We start from the raw sequence: 20,315 nt of genomic DNA, 5'->3' as shown, positions 1-20,315 counted from the left end.
TCTCAAGTGAGCTATCTGGGGAAAAAGCCATTTTTTGTAGCTTTTTTCTACTATTTGGGGCTGACTGAGTAATAAACTATCTTTAAGAATAGTTTGTCCCTAAACTGACCTGGGATCCAGGGAAGTATGCTTTATCAATGCCTCTTGTCTAAGGAAGCAGAGAGGTGTTCTCTTCAACCTCCCAGCACTCTGGGATCCTGCAACCACTTAGTGTACTCTCCCCAACCATCAACACAGGTGGCAGGAACATGTGGATGAGGTCCTCGGCCTGCTAGTCAGTCTCAGCACCATCAGGTGCAAAGTGTCCCAGGCAGGTAACCTCGACACGTACCTTCTCCACGAAGGTAGTTCTTCAAAATCTGAATATTGGGCCCTCATTTAATCCATGAAGTCTCGGTGCAGACCTCTCCAGAGGAATGTTTTAATTTCTACATATGAGTGAAATCATGTGCTATTTGTCTCTTTTGTGCCTGGGTGATTTCTCTTAACATATTGTTCTCCTGGTTTTCACCTTAGCAAAATTAACAGAGTTTCATTATTTTAATAGTTGAGTAATATTCCACTGTGTAAATATATATTACACTTTCATTATCCATTCATTAATTGATAGATACTTAAATTGTGTCTACTTCTTGGTTACTGTGAGTAGGTCTGTAATAAACATGGTTGTGAATGTGTTTAATCAACATAATGATTTCATTCCCTTTATATATATGCCTGGTAGTGGGATTGCTGGATCACAAGATAACATTAGTTTTTTGAGAAACTTGTGTACTGTTTTCCCATAATAACTACTAATTTGTATTTCCACAAATAATGTGTAGAGGTTCCCTTTTCTGTACATACTGACAAGCACTCGTCATGTTTTATCTTTTTGGTAATAGCTATCATAAATTTTTTTTTTGGTACTTGGAATCGAGCTCAGGACCTTGCGCTTTCCCGGCAGGTGCTTATGTCACTGAGCTATATCCCCTGCCTAGCTATCATAATTATGAGGTGATATCTTACTGTGGGTTAGATTTGCATTTCCAGAATAAGTAGTAATCTTGAGCAATTTTTTCATGCACCTGTTGACCATTTGCTGGTCTTCTTTTGAGAAATGTTTATTTAGATCTATTACCCATTTTTAATCAGGTTATTATTGTTACTATTTTTATTCTTGTCACTGAGTTGAGTTAATATTCTGGATATTAACCCCATGTCTGATGTAAATAGTTTATCCCATTCTGTAGTTTGTCTCTTTACTCTGTTATATCCCTCTGTGCAAAGTTTTTTCAGTTTGATATGTTTTTGGTCTATTTTCTCTTTTGTTTGTGTTTTATTGTATTGTCTGAAAATATCCTTGCCCATTCCAATGTCCTGAAGCATTTCCCTTTTATTTTCTACTAGTAGATTTTTAGTTTCAGGTCTTACTTCAAGTCATTAATACATTTTTTTTTTTTTTTATACAGAGAGAAATCAGGGACTAAATTCATTCTGCTATATGTGGTTGTACAATTTCTCCAGACCATTTGTTGAACATTCCCCAGTGCATGTTCTTAGCACTTTTGTGAATACTCTGGTGGCTTTAGATGTGTAGATTATTGTGCTTTCTTTGGAGCACATACAGTAGATGTGTGGATTACTTCTAAGCTCTCTGTTCTTTTCTATTTTGTTTATATTCCACAGCATGCTCTCTTCTTCTTTTTTGTCTTTTTGAGACAGGGTCTTGGTCTGTAATTTGGACTGGGCTTGAACTCAATATGTAGCCCAGGCTGGCCTCTAACTCATGGTGATTCTCCTGTGTCAGCCTCCCGAGTGTTGGAATTACAAGTGTGTGCCACCATGCCTGGCCAAGTGTGCTCTTTTGATTACTATATGTTTTAAAGCCAGGTAATGTGCCTCCTGCTTTGTTGTCACTGTAAATGGCTTTGGCTATTGAGGTGTGTGTGTGTGTGTGTGTGTGTGTGTGTGTGTGTGTGTGCATTTCCACACACATTTTAGGATTTTTTTCCTCTGTCCTTGAAGAATGTATTGGAGCTTTGATAGGATTACACGGAATCTGAGAATTGTTTTGGGCAGTATGGACATTGTAACAATATTGATTCTTCCAATCCATGAATTTGAGATGTTTTTTCATTTTTGAGGGGATTCTACCTAATTTCGTTCACCAGTGTTTTCATTGCAGAGATCTTTCACCTCTTGGTTAAATTTATTACTAGGATTTTTTTTTTTTTGGGGGGGGTAGCTTTTAAAAATGCAACTGGTTTCCTGTTTTTTTTTTTTTTTTTAGCATATAATTCACTAGTGGCAACAGAAATACTGCTGATTTTTATGCTGCAACTTTGCTGAACCTGTTTATTAGTTCTAATACAGTACTATGCTGGTGGAGTCTTTGGGGTTTTCTATGTGTAAAAAAATAGTGGCAGTAAAACTTTTTCCTTTTCAACTTGGATGCCCTTTATTTCCTTCTCTTCCCTGGTTGCTCTGGCTGGAGCTTCCAGAACTATGCTGAATAAGAGTAGTGAATTCAAGACCTTAGATAGAAAGCTTTTGACTTCTCTTCATTCAGTATGGTAGCTATTTGCTTATTATATAGAGTGTTTATTATGTTGAGATGTGTTCTTTTCCCTCTACTTGCTTTGGGCAGAGTATTTTTTATCATGAAAAAATGTTGAATTTTACCAAATTTTTTTGTGTTTATTGAAATAATCATACATTTTTTGTCTATCATCCTGTTGATGTTTATGTATTATATTAATTGATTTACATATGTTAATATATCCTTGCATCTCTGGGATGAATCCCACTTGATCATGGTGAGCAATCTTTTTAATGTACTGTTGGATTCAGTTTGCTAGTATTCATGAGAGATATTTACCTGGTGCTTTCTTTATTTTTGTGTCCTTGTCTGGTTTGAGTATCAGAGTAATGCTCCCGAAATAAAAATGAATCTGGATGAATTCCTTCATCTTCAACTTTTTTGAATAAGTTAAGAAGTACTGATATTAATCCTTAATCTTTATTTAATTGTTTGGTAAAATTTGGTAGTGAATCTATCTGGTCCCAGGCTTCTCTTTGATGAGAGCCTTTTTATTTTGATTTGATGTTGTTACTTGTTTTTGTCTTTTCGGGTTTTCTACATATTTTAAAAAATATTTTTGAGACAGGGTCTCTCTATGTAGTTCAGTCTGGCCTTAAACTCACTATGTAGTCCAGGCTACATCAAATTCCCAGGTACTGGGGTTATTAACCTGGGCTACCACACCTGGCTTAATGATCTCTTAATGACTCAGTGCTGGTCTAGTCAATGTGTAGGACTTTTTAGTACCTTTTTGTTTTTATGAATTTGTTTGCCCATAGTTATTTGTGATTGCCTCTAACCATTCTTTGTATTTCGGTGATGTCAGTTGTAATATCTCCTTTTCAGCTCTGATTTTATTTGTCTCCTATTTTTCTTAATCTATGGAAAGGTTTTTCAATTTTCTTTATTTTTAAAAAATTAGCTCTTCATTCACTGATCTTTTGCATTGTTTTATTCTTTTTTTTTCTTTTTTGTTTTTTTTTCTGGTACTGGGAATCGAACTCACAACCTTGTGCTTGCCAGGCAGGTGCTCTGCCACTGAGCTAAATCCCCAGCCCCTGTTTTATTCTTTATTTCTGCTCAGATCTTTATTTTTTTCTTCCTTGTACTTTCGAGTTTGGTTTGCTTTTGTTTTTCTAGTTCACTGAGATGCAACGATAGGCTGAAATGGGGTGTTAAAATCCTCATAATTTTAAAGAAATTGGTCTTTTAGTTCAATTGATAGTTGCTTTGTATATTTAGCTGCTCTCCAGTATTTGGGTCCATATATAGTTACAATTGTTATTTCCTCTTGCTACATTGACGCCTTTATTATTATTATTATTATTATTTTTGGTTTTTGGTTTTTCTCCTGTACCGGGAACCGAACTCATGACCTTGTGCTTGCCAGGCAGGCGCTTTGCCACTGAGCTAGATCCCCAGCCCCGATGCCTTTATTATTATTAAATGACTTTTCTGGCTCCTTTTACTGCTTTTGATTTAAAATATGGATGATTTAAAATATGATTTTAAATATCAATTTAAAATATTGATTAAAAATATGGATGTTCCTGCCCTTTTTTTATCCCGTTGAGTGGACTACCTTTTCCCATCATTTACATTCAGCATATTTATGTTGCTGATGAAGTGAATTTCTTTTTTATTTTAATGAGAATAAAAAATAAAAAACATTAAAAATTATTTCGAATGACAAAATAAGATGATAGGAAATCAACAATGGTGGTTATATTGCATATTGTTGTCTTCAAAGAAGTTGTTCAAATTACCAGCTATAGGCATGCAAAACTGATAAAAAAAAAAGATTAAGCAGTAACTGTTCCTTTCAATACACCAATAAAAATTAGTAGTACAATTATCTTAGCTATCATGTGTGTGCTTATATATATATATATATTTTTTTTTTCTGCCTTCCTTCTTTCTTTCCTTTCTCCTTTCCCTCATCCCAGTTGTTGTTTCCTTTTGAGTAGTTTCTCTCTTTGAAGTGAATTTCTTTTTTTCTGTTTTTGGTACCGGAAATTGAACTCAGGACCTTGTGCTTGCCATACAAGCACTTGTGCCACTGAGCCATATCCTGAGCCCTGAAGTGAATTTCTTGTACATAGCATACAATTTGATTTTGTTCCCCTTACCCCTGCCACTAACAGCTTTCTGCCTTTTAAATAAGAATTTATTCTGTTTGAATTTAATGTAATTATGCACACATAGTTACTGCTATATTATTGTTTTAATTGTATTTTCTTTCTTCCTTCCTTCCTGTCTTGTAGTATTCCTCGGTGGTTGAGTGCTCCCCTTTAGCGGTGTGGTTTGATTTCATGCTTATAGTTTTTGCTGTGTCTATTTATAGGTTTCTGCTTTGTGGTCATCATGAATCTTACCAAGTATTTTTATTATAACAAGCTAGTTTGAGATGATAGCAATTTAACCTGGATTGTAAAGATAGGAAAAGCTCCAGTTTGTGTGGAATATGCAGGTGGTGGGTTGTTTAGGATAAACCAAAGGAATCCTTGAAATGGGTAGTCCATCCCTGCAAGTCTCTGTATGGGGTGGAAGCAGTTCCAGTTAACTCATTCATTCACAGTCAGTGGCCATGGTCAGGGGCCACTAGTTTCTGTCTGGTATTAGGCCTCCCTCTAGAGACACTGACTCTAGGCTCCTAAGCAACTACTTGGAGCTTATTTACCCCAAGCTGACAATGATTCTCCAGGGTGTGCTACCTGGGGTATCCATACTGTACTACCAAAGGTTGAAAGAGAGTGAGGTGGAGGTAGTTCCTTGGGTGCCAGGCTAATCAGGTTCAGAGATTGGTCCAAAGGCATTGCCTTGGAGCAGAAGCTGCAGGATTTTGCCTGGTACTGGGTTTCATCATGGTAGGTCTGGTACTGGTTCCCAAGCCTTAGGGCGCACTTAATTCTGTCTTGCTCATCCAAGTGGGAATTGTCTCTTTCTACCTGCACTGCTTGGAGTTGGAGGAGGAGTATCTTTCCTTACTGCCTTCTATGTTACATCTTCTCTTACTATGCTAAAATCAGGTGCTATGATTTTTCACCTCGGTTCTTTAGCTTCCTTAAAGGTAGTTTTGTGCACATCTATTAAAATAGATGTTTCTGCAGTGGGGGGCAAGGTCGCTAAAGGTGTTAGTTATCCTGCTACCATCTAGCTCTTGCTTCACTGTAGATAAACTTTTTTGTTTTATTTTTGAGACAGGGTCTTGCTATGTATTCCAAGCTGGCCTTGAACTCACTATGTAGCCCAGGATGGCCTCAAACTCAGGGTGATCCTCTTTCCTCAGCCTCTGAAGTGCTGGGATTACAGGTGTATGCCACCATGCCTGTCTGGAGATATATTTTTGAACTAAATGTATTCTAATTCCCAACATGTGAGGCAGATTTTGGTTACTATGGTGAAACTTTCATTAAACAAGAAATGGAAATGAAAGACCGGCCTTACAGCTTTTAGGAGCTTATCTAACCCCCCTGTGAGTTCATAGTGCCCCTAGTATTTCATATTTTAAACAGATGTTACCATAAATGATGGAGCATATTGATATTGCAAGTTTCTGAATATATTCCTGTATATGTGCAAAGGGTGATAATAAAACTAAGAATTCTGTATAATTAGAAGAAGGAAGGCTCTTTCAGGAACCCAGGAACAATAAAATACAACCTCTTTAAAATCTGGAATCAAGATACCTGCAAAACAACAAATTGGTGGAGGAAAAAAAAGATCTCGGAATTGGGTGGTAGCAGACAAGAAAACTGGACACTACAGTGAAGGTAGAGAAATGTAGTACAACACAGAGAAGAGAATGTAGTAGTCTGAAAGCTCATGCTTGCTCCTGGGTGGGGGACCTGTCGCTGCAAATATAAGGTAATCTCAGAGAGGGTGGGCAGCTCTACGAGAAACAGAGGACAAAGCCAACATCACTAGTGCCAATATAATCCTGTAGTGATTATAAACTGCAAAACAGCATGGGATTTTATTCTAAAATGATCCCTTCCATATGCTGGGCTAGAGTTGGAGAAGAAATCTAGTGTTGTGTCCATCATATTTGAGAGGGTTTAATCAGGAGAGATTTGGGGGAGGGGTTAATTGTTTAAGACAACTACAGAACAGCTTCACTTTTATCAGATTGAGATGAGGTCCTTCTATACTTACTTTCTTCAGTTTCTTTTTTATCATGAATGAATGATGTATTGTGTCAAAGGCTTTTTTCTATGTTCATTGAGATGATCATGTGAGTTTTGTCTTGCTTGTATTTATGCTATTTATTACATTTATTGATTAGCATATGTTGAGCCATTGCAGCATTAACCAAAAATAGCAAAAGCCTTCCAAGAGCAAAGCAGGAGGAATCACAATCCCAGACCCAAGTTGTATGGCTTTGTTTTGTTTTGTTTTGTTTTTCCCGGTACCAGGAATAGAACTCACGACCTCGCACTTGCCAGACAGGTGCTGTGCCACTGATCTAAATCCCTAGCCCCTAAGTTGTATTACAAAGCTACAGTGATAAAAGCAGCACGACACTGGCTCAGGAACAAACATGTAGATCAATGAATCAGAACTGAGGATGCAGAAACAATTCTCAGCACACTGAGATATCTGATCTTTGACAAAGGGGTCAAAATCATACACTGCAGGAAAGACAACCTCTTTAGTAAATGGTTCTGGGAAATCTGACTATATTCAGAAGATTGAATCTAGAACCACATCTCTCACATTGTTCTAACTAAAATAAAAATGGATCAAAGATCTAAATCAGTGATGGTTTTGCAGTTTTCAGTGATAACAAATAGCTTGCTGTAGGGGCTGGGGTTTTAGCTCAGCAGCAAAGCGCCTGCCTGGCAAGCGCAAGGTCATGAGTTAGATTCCTGGTACCAGAAGAAAAACGAAAAACAACAACAACAACAAATAGCTTGCTGTGGCAGGTGTGCCATACCTTTGCCACCACTGATTAAAAGAGAAACAATCTATTGAAAGATAATTAGGTAAACATCTTGATGAATGTGATCATTACATATACCTGAAATGTACCAATAAAATTAATTAATAAAAAAAGGAAGAGCCCCAAAATATCTGTTAACATTTTAACACCTCTGGACATGATACAAATGCAAATTAAAATAGCACTACCATCCCACCTTACTTCTAGAAAAAATGGCTATCATCAAGAAATCAAATAACAAATGCTGCCGCATTTGCAAGTGGGTGGGGGGAAGAATTCTTCTACACTGTTGATGGGAACGTAAACTAGTACAACAATAAATCAGTAGTAAATCAGTACGGACATTCCTTAAAAAACTACAAATAGAAGTTCCATTGGAGCCATTTATTCCCCATCTAGGTTTCTACCCCAAAGAGTTAAAGACATCATATTATAGAGATACATGCACATCCGTGTTTATAACGGCACAACTAATAATAGCTTAATCTCAGAAACAGCCCAAATGTCTATCAGTGAGTGAATGACTAAATAAAATATGGTATTTATATACAATGGTGTACTATTCTATCATGAAAAGGATTCATTTGAGTAATTTGTAGCAAAATGGATACACCTTTAGGCCATAATGTTAAGTGAAATAAATCAAACACCCAAGCTTACATATTGCATGGTTCTCTTATATGACAAACACAAAATACAAATAAAGAGAAAAATGAAAGATAGATGATAGTAAACAAGGTAGTAGAACCCTTGCAAGAGGAAGGGGCACAAAGAGATGGAGAGAGCAGCGGGGGAGAAGGGGACAAAAAAAGAATGAAGATGTGTTATGTACTCATACCAGCTCCCTGCCGAGAATGCAATCATTATGTACTGCAAACATTATAATAAAAATCACAAGAAAGCTCTGTAATAAAAATTTAGTGGATTAAATGAACACAGATAATATGAAACAAAAGGTAAATTGTAAATAATTATACCAGTCAGTTTTGCATGCTACCCCTCTGTCATGAATTATTTGTGTTTAATCTACTCAGAAGATATCTAGAATGTTGACTTCTGGAGAAAAATGATTTCTGAGACTGAAGCCCAGTGATTTGCATAAGTACATTTTAAACTAGTGTATTTGAAAACCAACATTCGAGAGTTTTAAGTAGTCTAGTCTTACTTTTTTTCTGTGTTTGTGAGGTTTTCTCAGTAAGTTAGAATTATAACATTTCAAAAAACTTGCAAGACTAACTACTGCAAGTCTAACTATTGCAAGTCTAATTTTTTTTTTTTTTTTTTTTTTTTTAGTACTGGGAATTGAACTCAGGACCTTGTGCTTGCTAGGCAGGCTTTTGTGCTGCTGAGCTATATCCCTGGCCCTGTAAGTCTAACTATTGAAGGAAAAGGAAAACAGACACACTAAGCACAACAATGTGAAAGTAAGAATTAAGATGGTAGAAAGAAGCCCTCATTGTATGTATAAATGAATTAAGCTCATCAATTATGATGAAAACCTAATCAATAAATAAAATCAATAAAATCAAATAAAATAAATAAGCTAATCAATAAAATAAAATAAGCTAAATACAAATTGATGTGATTAAAACACACTTACAAGGGACAGAAACAGAAAACATGAATTTGAGGGAAAAGTATAAAGTTAAAAAAGATATTACATTATGTACAAATATCAAGAATGCCTAAGAATGAGGCACATACATTTGTGTAAAAACAATTATTACTCATTGTGTTGCCTGTATTAATAAGGACTGGAAAGTACTGCCAATTTCCATCACTAGAGGAAATGGTCAGTGAAGTAGAGGAGATGGCTCTGAGGGGCACAGTGTCTAAGGAAAAAATGAAAAGGAAAAACTTTTTTAAAATTCTCTTTTAAAAAATGTTAAAAAAATTACAAATGGAGCTTTGTGTTAAGCAGTTTTATGAGAATCCACTGTAATCCCTGACTCCTATATTCAGTTAATTGTGCAATTTCCTTCCCCTAGTGTTGGCAAACCTGCATCTTGCTTCTCACAGGGACAATACAGCGGAGAGAACTGAATGCCCCTTTCTCGATGCAGTCCAGAGAGTTTGTGGCTCCATCTTGCCTGCAGACTTTCCTATTGCTGAAGTAAACTGACATTTCCAGGAGCCCATGTCGGCAATACATTGAGGACAGCCGTCATTCAGTAGCTAGCAAGGAGCTGAATTTTTACTGCAATAGTTCTCAGGGCCTTAAATCTTGCCTCCACTATTTAAATGAGCTTAGAAAAGGTTGTGCCCTCATTCGAGCCCTCAGCTGAGATACCAGTTCTGTCTGACTCCCATGAATGCAGACCTGTGGGAAAGGATGAGGTGAAGCATCCATTAATCCATGCTCAGATTCATGACACAGAGAAAGTATGAGATAATAAATGTGTGTTGGTTTAAACTGATAAGTTTTAGGGTATTTATTATGAGAGAGAGAGGGAAAGACAGAGAGAGGAGAGAGAGAGGGAGAGAGAGAGAGAGAGATCACAAATATGCAGTGAATAATTCTACAAATGTCAGGTGCAGAGAAAAAAAAATGAAAGAGAATGACATCTGTGACCCAATACCATTCACTTCATTAAAACCACAGGTTTATAGGTTGACTCTGCACATCTTGCCAACATAGATGTAAATACAAGAAAACATAGCAAAGTATTGAGATGGTTGAATATGGGTACTGGAGTTAAACAAGAGCATCATTAGATAAGATGGTAGGAATTCACCAGTGGTTGTTATATTGCATATTGTTGTCTTCAAATTAGTTGTTCAGATTACCAGATATAAGCATGCAAAATTCATCAAATAGAAAAAAAAATTAGTCATTAATTTTTCCTTTCAATAAACAATTAGACTTCAGCAGTACAGTTATTCCAGCTATCCCTATATATATTTTATCCCTTCCTTATTTCTTTCTTTTTCTCCTTTCCCATTTCTAATCTTTTTGTTTTTATTTTTTATTCTCTTTAATAGTTTGATCAGTCTCGCATTCTTACATTTGGTAATCTGAGCAACTTCGTTGATGATAACGAAGTTATCTGTTAATTCCTATCATTTTGTTCTGAAACCTTGTATTATTTTTATTGTTTTTGTCTATGGTGTTGGTTTTTTGCTATTGTTCTTTTCTATTATTCTCTTTAAAGTAAAAATTAAAAAAAAGCAAGAGTAGCAGAGTGGCAAAGGGATTATAAAGTGAAGAGTAAAGAGACAGCCTTTGCTAGAACCATGGAGGGCAGCAGGCCATACAGCAAGGGATGGGATTCATTTCTACACTGCAACTGAAGATTCAAAGAGCAAAAGAAGAAAACAAGTGATCTAAGGAAATTAGCCTAAATTCATGCAAAACGAACCGGAGTAAACTCAAAAGAACAAGAGCAAAGAAAAAAATAAAGAACAGAAATTTTTGTAAGGGGGATTATTAAAATGTGAATGATGAGAAAAATTAGAGACAATTGTTACTAAAACAAAAATATTTTAGCAAGACAAGAGCAAAAGGAGATAGGCAAGACATATATTAGAGTTTGAATGCCACACAAAATTTAAATGTGGCAGTAGAAATTTCAAGAACCATGACAAATTTGAAAATAAATATAAAACCAAATGAAATAGATGTATTTCCATAAAACATGAAGTTGAAATTAGGGAGATAGTAAGTGGAAAATGGCAGTAATCCAGTAATCATGGTAGAAATAAAAAAAAAATTTAAACTTCCCTATTGGAAAATAAGAGGTCAGGTCTAAATGGTTCAAAAAGTTCTACAAATTATCAAAGATTAGAGAATATATATTCATCTTAGATTTAAATATGAAAAGAAAAACTGATTAATTTTGCTTAATTCATTTTAGATGTGAAACACCACTGATAATAAATCTGAATAATTAAACTAAGAGAAGAGAAAATGATAGATCAATCTTAATTGTAATTACAGCTGGAAAATCTTTCAAAATAATAGCACTAGCTACCTGAAAGTGTAATACAGACATAAACACTCCCCTCCCCACATACACATACACATGAGTCACATAGGACTAGTAAATTAGTCATGAGTGTGACATTCTAGAAATTGGAGAAAACAAGATGGCTGCTGAAATGGATTTTCAACTCACTCAGATTTGGTGTTCTTACCTTTCCTCCTCCTCAGACTGTCTCTTCCAAGACATCTTCTGTAGTACACAGATCCCTATCATTAATTAAGGAAATACTGCAAAAACCTTGCATTCATCCTTGATCCTTCCTTTCCATCTAACCCTGTGTTAAATTTGTCAGTGAATTCTTTTGGCTGTGTTGTGGTTTATATGGAGAGTGTCCCCCAAATTCTACTGTGTGCATAGGCAGTGAAGAGGATTGGACCCTGGGTCTGTAGCTGACTTGCCATAAGGAAGAAGCACCTAGTCAGAAAAAGTGGGTTGCTTGGGTGTGACTGGAAGGGTGTGTTTTCCTCCCCAGCTCCTCCTTTCCCTCTCTTTCTCCTGGCTGACATGAAGTGAACAGCTTCTCTCTGCTATGCCCCTCTGCCACATTGTTAGTACCTTGGAGCAGGCAGACCACGGACTGTAACCTGTGCCAAAATAAACCTGTCTTTCAGTTCCAGGTGTTGGGTTCTATGTGTCAGTGATGGGGAACTCCAGACTCATTCATCTTAATGACTTGCCACACATCAGCCACTCTACCTTCTCCAAGGCGTCATCATTTCCAGTTGGGATTATGTCAATCCTCATGTAACTATTTGCCCTTGTTCTTGCCGACCATATGAATTATCGAGCATAGCCAGAGTTAACCTTTTAATGAGTAAGATAGCTCATGTCACTCCTCTTACCACACAGAACGCACTTTTGCGCTCACTTACTACTTCTGGGCCCCCTGGCTTCTGCATTCCAGCCACCCTGTTATCTCTGAGCCGGGCTTTTATTTCTGGAGTTTTGTATTTACTGTTCACACATTCTTCATTGCTTTCCCCTTGATAGCCACTAGGCTGTTAATCCAATCACCTACCCCTAGGCTGTTTAAATTATATCCCATGGGCTGGCTGGGGATTTAGCTCAGTGGCACAGCACCTGCCTGGCAAGCACGAGGTTGTGAGTTCGATTCCCAGTACTGGAAAAAAAAACAAAAACAAAAACAAAAAAGTGATAAACTATGTCCCATGGGGATTGGGGGTGGGAAGGGAAAGAGGATGAAAAAACAAAGAAAGATGTATTATGTATACATACCAACTCCCCACAAGGATGTAAATGTATTATTTACTGGCAATCTCTAGAGGCCTTTTTGGTGGCCACAGCTGAGAGGAGTGATGCTCTTGGCTTCTAGGGTAGAGACCAAGAATGCCGTGAAACATCCAAGAATATAAGACAGTCATATACTACAAACATGTACTAATAAAAAATGAAGTCACACTTTGTTTAAATTTTATATTCTCGTTAAGATCAAAAGTTGTACCTGTTCCCATCATTCATCTTCCTTATTTGTTTTTGTTGTTGTAGCACTAACTGCTACATGTACATTTTTATTTACTGTCAGAATCCCAAATATAGTTGAGCCTCCGGGTGGCAGTATGAGTTTTCATTTTGTCCGCTGCTCTGTCACTAATATGTACAAAAATATGATAATTTAAGGAACTAAAAAGAGTGAGTGAAGAAATCACTTGAGTGCTCTTGGGAGCAGTGGTGCCTGTTCCCTGGTTCTAACTGGGCCAAGGGTTGGTGAAGTCCCACTCCACTTATAGAGAATGGGTTTGAAGTTGGTAATAAAGGTCAAACAACATGCTAGTACAAAACAGGGGCCTCCTTAGTATGAAGAAATGCTGCATGTGAGCCCACACAAGCGTGTAGGGTTACACTGCACAGGCTGCCTGCCTCTGTCTAATCTACAGGAACAAGTGGATAGAGCTGTGCAGAAAATAAGAGCTGCAGAACGCTGTATGTTCTGACTATAGCCACAAGGTTCTTGCATTCCAAAAAGAGAAGTTACCCACGTGCCCACAATCATGGCTGCTTGCTTAAACACAAACAAAACAAAAAGCAGAAAGCAGATGTATAAAATACAAAATCTCTGCAGTTTTCATGAACCACATTAGCTGGAATTTTGCTAGTGGCATCCACATATTTATCAATCAGTCCAGTGAAATCCTAAACAAAATGTTAAATAAATTATTCATGAATAAATCCAATTTCCAGTGGTTTGATGCCCCCAAAATGTACATAAATGAGCAGAAAAAAAAATATATGGCAGGAAATGTAAAGTACACATTGGTTCACCCTTACTGTTAAGACAGGATGTAGAGGCTTGGGTACTGGAACAGTAAGGGTGCAGAATGATTTCTGAGAACATAAATGGAGAATGACAGAACACATCTTCAAGATACCGAGAGACCACAACAAAGAACCAATGACAAGGAAAACGGTGAAGGTAAAGACATGCATGTGTCTCTATTGTGTCATACTGAGGATACTGGCAATCTCTAGAGGCCTTTCTGGTGGCCACAGCTGAGAGGGGTGATGCTCTTGGCTTATAGGGTAGAGACCAAGAATGCTGTGAAACATCCAAGTATATTAGACAGGAACACCTGCCTCCACCCCACGCCTCATCCCCACACATATACCAGGATATGTTCAGCCCCAAATGTCAATAACGCTAAGATGAGGTACTCTGGCTTCTGACCCAGTCTCTCCTCATTCAGGCACCTTAGCACAGCATAGCCCTGGGGTTGGGTGAGTAGGGCTGAGGGACAATTTGAGAAGAAATTGCTTTCATTTTTTAAGAACATCTAGTAGGGGAGCTCACAGATGGTTATGCCAGTTGTTCCACTTGAAATAAAGAAAAGCACACAGAAATGCAGAGAAATTTATCCAGTATGATAGAAGGCAGGGTAAGACTAAGATGCAGACAAATGGTGCGAATTGTGCTGACACTTCAGATGGCCAAATTGGGGTTTTCTTCCACACCAGTCCTGAGAAGAGACTGTAAGTTGGGAGGATAATAAAGAACACAAGGACCAGGACAAGCATAAGGCAAGTGGAGTGACAATGCACCCCTGGCTGTAATTGCTTGTCCAGACAAATTAAAAGAATCCAGGAGCTGTGTGTCCCAGGGAAGACGGGCCCTGTGGGAGCCAGGGATGCCTGGTGGGAGCAGCACCCGAGGTAGCCAGTGCTGGGAGGAACAGAGTCTGGAAACAGCACTCATGGCCCAAGTCCAGTAGTGCTGACCAGGAAGACAGGGATAAAGAGAATATACTAAAAAAGAAGTTAAACCTGCAGGTGGCCACAGATATAAATAGAGCAGATTTACGAGGAAGGAGGGCTCCCTGGACTTGTACGGACCATCACTGAAGGAGAATCTTCTGTTCCAAGCTGATTCACCTTCTCAGTTTCCCTCTCATTCATTTGGTCCAAATTCCTTGTTTTAATGATGGACATTCCAAAATATTTCTTAAAAGCCTTGTCCACTGAGTTTGTACACAAAAATAGAGAAGGATTTGTGACATCAACAATTAAAACTCATAGTTGATATTATTTTATCAATATATCCTGGAAAGCCTTAGTTTTTTCACAAATGTAAGAGAAGACTATTCGTACTCCTACTTTTCAGTAAAAAGAGGAGAAAGAAAGAACATGAAAAAGACTCCTGAATTTTGTAGCCATTCCGGAGTTTGTCTTAGCAAAAATAGCATGCAGAGAGTGATGCAATAATTCACTCTGCATTTCAAATCTAGCTTTCACTTGAGTATGAAAAATGAAACTCCCGAAGTGGATAGAGAAGGTTAAGAAGTAACATAGGATTGAGACACAACAAACCTCAAATATTCTATATTTGGTGACATACATTCTGATACATACATTTTCAGCTGTTCTAGGGGGAGGCGCTAGAAACAGACAAAATAAGTGGATAATCTTACCGAGTAAATAATACGCAGTGTTTTTACTAAATTTGAGTAATGTACCGTCAACAAGCCAATCCTGTCTCCCTCCTGTTCAAGCTCCCTCCCCTGCAAACTGAGTGCCCCAGCTCTCCAGCTTATGCTTCTAAATGTCTTTTACCCATTTACTCCATAGAGAAAAGAGATCCTTCAGGTCAGATAGCAGCTCTGCATGCTCTTCCTAAATTACTAGATATACCTGTTGTTGCTTCATGCACCTCAGGTCACAGGGATTGTCCTCCACTCTGGTCCAGTCTCTTTCCTTGAAATCTTCCTCTGCTCAGCTCCTGCAAGGAGCAGGCACAAGGCATTATTAAAGTTGGACTTGGACAATCACCTGACTTCTCTCCCTCCCCTCAGTGTGCTGTAAACCAATCATGCAGCAGTATGGCTCTACAAGCATTTCCAAGAATAGCAAAGTGAAATCAAAATACCGTAGTGCTTGTTTCACTTTCCTATAACTTAGTCAATGAAGAGAAAAGTTATACTGTCCTGAAATAACAAATAATATGTGTGAAATGTGGCTTGGAAGCCAGGAGATCACAGGGGAACACTTCACGGGCAAAATGGGAACATTTTCCATGATCTTAAGAGACATAGCTTGACTGCTGACTTACAGATAACATCCTGAGCTAAGATTCACACAACAGAATTGCTGGGCTCTATGCAAATGCCTGCTGCAGTCTCATCTTAGATATTCCCCACTTCCAGCCACGGAGTAATTATCATTAAAACATACATCAATTTCCTTGCTAGAGTTTCTAAACTGCACTTTTCTTTTTTTTCCAGGGGGAGTTTGAGCTATCAAATCTAGTAACTCAGTTAAACACTGAACAAAGAAGAGGTCAAAGCATTTTAATTAAAAAAAAAATCGAAAGCATTTTTACATACATGTAAAATGTGTAAGCAGTAAAACAAGATTAAATAGAACTTACATGACCCTGCCTTTTATTAATTGAACATTAACTTAGAAAAAAACATCTTTTATTTTGCCTAGAATTATGGTCTTATAGTCCATCCATTTCACTACAAATGACTCAAGATTGCCCTTCTTTATAGTTGAGCAGTACTTTCTTGTGTGTAGATACCACATTTTCTTTATCTACTCGTGATATAAGACATAAGCCAATCTCAATGTTCCAAAAAACTCAAGTGACAATTAATTAGTGTCTTGATAATTTGTAGAACAGTAGTAATAAATAAATTCACTTACACCGTTAGTAGGACACATTTAAAATCCTGAAATTTACATATGGCAATATAAAAAACTTAATTTTCTACAAAAGCTACCCACTCCTATAAAATTAAGCCTTTGATTTATACCAATAATTATATTAAAAATCAAGTACACCCGGTTTAAAAATTAGTTGGCAATTTCTCAAGAAACGAAAATAGAAATTCCATTTGACCCAGCTGTACCTCTTCTGGTTATCATCCTGAAAGAGCTAAAGTCATCATACCACAGTGATACCTACCCATGTTTATAGCTGTGCAATTCATAACAGCACTATCTTGGAAGGGGCCCATATGCCTACACGAACAGATAAAGAAAATATGGTATCTAAACACAAGGAAGTACTGCTCCATGATAAAGAAGGGCAATCTTGAGTCATTTGTAAGGAAATGGATGGACTATGAGACCATAATTCTAGGTGAAATAAGTCAGTCACAAAGGTTAAATATCACTTATCATCATTATATAAGGGAGTCAAAATACAAGTATTGTCAAAGCCATGTTAAGAAGCGGGGAGGGAGATTCTGTAGAGGTGGGAAGAGGGTGTGGGGAAGGAGGGAGGCAGGAGGGTGGGGAGCAGGGAGAACACAGTGGTCAAGATGAGATATGTATGTGTACAAAGCCCCCAAGCTGAATGTAATCACTACGTATTACAAACATGTACTAATAAAAAACTTTAAAAAGACAAGTCAAAAATTTTTAATGAACACTGTATCCATTGAATATTGGTAATTTTTCCATGAAGGTATGAGAACCTAAAACTTTAAAAAATCACTGATAGACTACACAATTGCCTGATTGTTGCAGTTCTGTATATTTCTGTACAATTTCTCTAGAATTCATTCCAAATTATGCAGATGGTGAAAGATGTAGCAATGTATGCTAAGGAAGAGTAACAGAAATTCAGATAAGGGGCAAACTCAGGGTGGCTAACTGTCCATTAGATTAGACCTCAGCCCCCCAGTTAGCAAATATTTTGACTCCTTAACATCAATATTATGCTAAGGAACGTGTGTCATTCTAGCTCATTCATATTCCTGTAAGCATGCTGTTTTTTTGTCACATTACTCTACCCTTCAGCTTTTTTGTTTGTTTTAAATATTAAAAGATGTTTCCCTTAAAGAAAAATTTAACAGACTCCACTAGCAGACTTATATTTCACCCTAACTATATGGCTTCAGGAAAATGTTCTGCTTTTCCACTAGGAGAGTGATAGCTAAATCTATGCTGGTGCCAGGTGTGGTGGCACAGGCCTGTAGTCTCAGCACTTGGGAGGCTGAGGCGGGAGGATCAATGTGAGTTTAAGGCTAGCCTGGGCTATATAGTGAGACTCTATCTCAAAAAAAATCTGTGCTAGTATATTAGTTAGGGTTCGCTAGAGAAGTAGAACTAATAGAAACTATATGAAAATTATGCAAGGAGATGAAGTTGCCTTTCAGTTTTAGAGATGGAAGAGTACACAAGGCTGGTGAGACGTAGTCCAATTGTTGTGTGGGTAGGTAGGACTGCTGAGTCAGGAGGATGTACAGGCTCCAGACTTTATATTCTGATGGAGGAGCATCTAACTTGGCTGTCATAAAAAGGTCATGCTGCTTTTTCTCTTTCACACATGGAATGGCCCCTACCAACTTAGGTGCTATGGCAGGAACAATGCCTGTCCTTCCTTAGTCTGTATGTTTCCAGGAAAGAGCCACATATGCCTACAGGAGCTCCTCCTGGTAGAAGGACTCACCTTCAAGGTTGTGTAGAAGATAGACACATGGAGATGGAAGGAGAAAGTCAGCAGAGGTTGAGGAAGAAGTGGAATTCTATGCAACTCCAATCCAGGTGGCTGCTCCTAAAGAATAAGTCCGGTTGCCTGAGAGGCAACATCCTTTGAAATGCTGCCCAGAGCTTCAACGCCTTCAACCTGATGAGCAGATGCACATACACTAACTTATGATAAGACAATTTCTTTAAGAAAAATATAATAATTATCAAATAAATGAAATACTTTATTTACACATCACAATATGTAACAAGCTTTAATGAGTTTGACAATGGCTGTATTGCTTCTGCACGTGGATTTAGTCTTAGAGAGACATGCATTATAGATCTGCTGTGTTGGCCTCAGCTCAGCTTTCTTTCAGACTCCTCTACCTTCTCTCACTGCAGCTGCATGCTGAGGGAGTCACCCTCTGGACATGACTAAGCCCCCACATCTCCAGAGAACAAGGAGTGAGTGAGTTAGGTTGACCTCAGAGATACACACATACGGGAAGTGTTTGCATAAACTGTGTTTTTTTCCTAGGTGGATTTTCAAATTTTGTTCAGTGGGAAACTTTTCCAGTTGTCTCCTGGGTCCTTCTGATAGTACCACATTTGGAATGTTTTACAGTCTTTTCCTACTCCAAAAAGTGCAGCTCTCGGCCCATGGTTTTCTATATTTTTATGGCATAGAGCCTTCAATGTGGTATAACTGGATCAAAGTGTAAGTGTATGCTTACTTTTTATTTTTTTTTTAATTTTTAAAAATTTTTTGGCTTTTTTTTTTTTTTTTTTTCCCAGTACCGGGAATTAAACTCATGACCTTGCACTTGCCAGGCAGGCACTGTGCTGTTGAGCTAAATCCCCAGCCCCTTTTACTTTTTAAAGATATGCCTCTCTCTATGGATTGTGCCATTCTGTATTACTTCAAGAATATATGACAGCAAGTATTTATCTGCACTTTCAAATTGTCACATTTTGCCATTTTCCACATGTAACTAGCATTTCTCCTCTTAGCTAGGAGACTGATCATCTCTTTTTAGCTTAATGACATTTGTAGCACATGTTTCTACAATCTTTTAATACTACCCATTTTGCTCTTATTCACTCCCAAATTCAGGTATAGAATGATCTAAAGCAGAAGGTGTTGCTGACCAAGGGCTTGCTACATGAAAACCTTTGGGTTGCATTTCTATCCTGTTCTCTTCTCTTATCATGAAATGGCTCCAAACAGAGTTTTTTTTTTTTGTTGTTGGTTTTGTCTTTTCGTACCAGGGATGGAACTTAGGGCCCTCACACTAACCTCCATCCCCAGTTGTTTTTTTATTTTGAGACAGGGTCTCACCAACTTGCTAAATTGCCCAGACTAGGCTCAAACTTTTGACCCTCCTGCCTTGATCTCCCACAGTGCTGTGATTACAGGCACGTGCCACCATCCCCAACTAGAACAAAGCTTCTAAGGTAACTAATATTTCTTTTTCATTTCTGTGTTACAGTGTTTATCTCACTATCTCATGTTTACCAAGTAAAGTGATATGGTTAGAAAGGTACAGAGCGACGTCAGCCAGCACCCACCATCCTATAAGTGAGTGGAGTTCGTGACATATTCTTAGTGCCGTAAGCAATCAGAATATCAGAATTGATCAAAACACAGTAAGTGTAAGTACATTGCAAAATTTGTTGGTGTTTTTGAGAATATATATATAAGTTTCTTCCACATAGCTGTCCACGCATGTGGTATCAGGTCCTGTGTGGTCCTCTACTCACCACAAAGTAAAAGGGGACTGTCACACTGAAGGTCTGAACCACCTGTCAGGCATGTGACAAGCTTAGATTCTCTGAGTGGTGTCCATGTCCCACACACAGCCGAGCACAGTGCAGAGGGACAGAAAAGTGAAAGCACTCA

General features: G+C 37.8%; 1 protein-coding gene across 1 annotated transcript in view; it reads right to left on the bottom strand.

Annotated features, from left to right (window-relative positions):
* The window catches only part of LOC102011439 (interferon-inducible GTPase 1-like), a 25,607-nt gene extending 9,859 nt beyond the window's left edge, over positions 1–15,748 (bottom strand). Inside the window, exon 1 of the mRNA XM_005380561.2 lies at positions 15,629–15,748. Within this exon, the coding sequence (XP_005380618.1) occupies positions 15,629–15,643 (15 nt within the window). The 5' untranslated portion in view covers positions 15,644–15,748. The remainder of the gene's footprint in view (positions 1–15,628) is intronic.
* Between the last annotated feature and the right edge of the window lie 4,567 nt (positions 15,749–20,315).

The sequence above is a fragment of the Chinchilla lanigera genome, unplaced genomic scaffold, assembly GCF_000276665.1.
Source record: "Chinchilla lanigera isolate Chin_1 unplaced genomic scaffold, ChiLan1.0 scaffold00014, whole genome shotgun sequence".
NCBI lineage: Eukaryota > Metazoa > Chordata > Mammalia > Rodentia > Chinchillidae > Chinchilla > Chinchilla lanigera.
The sequence above is the reverse complement of the archived record's forward strand: the minus strand, read 5'-3'. Positions and strand labels throughout refer to the sequence as shown.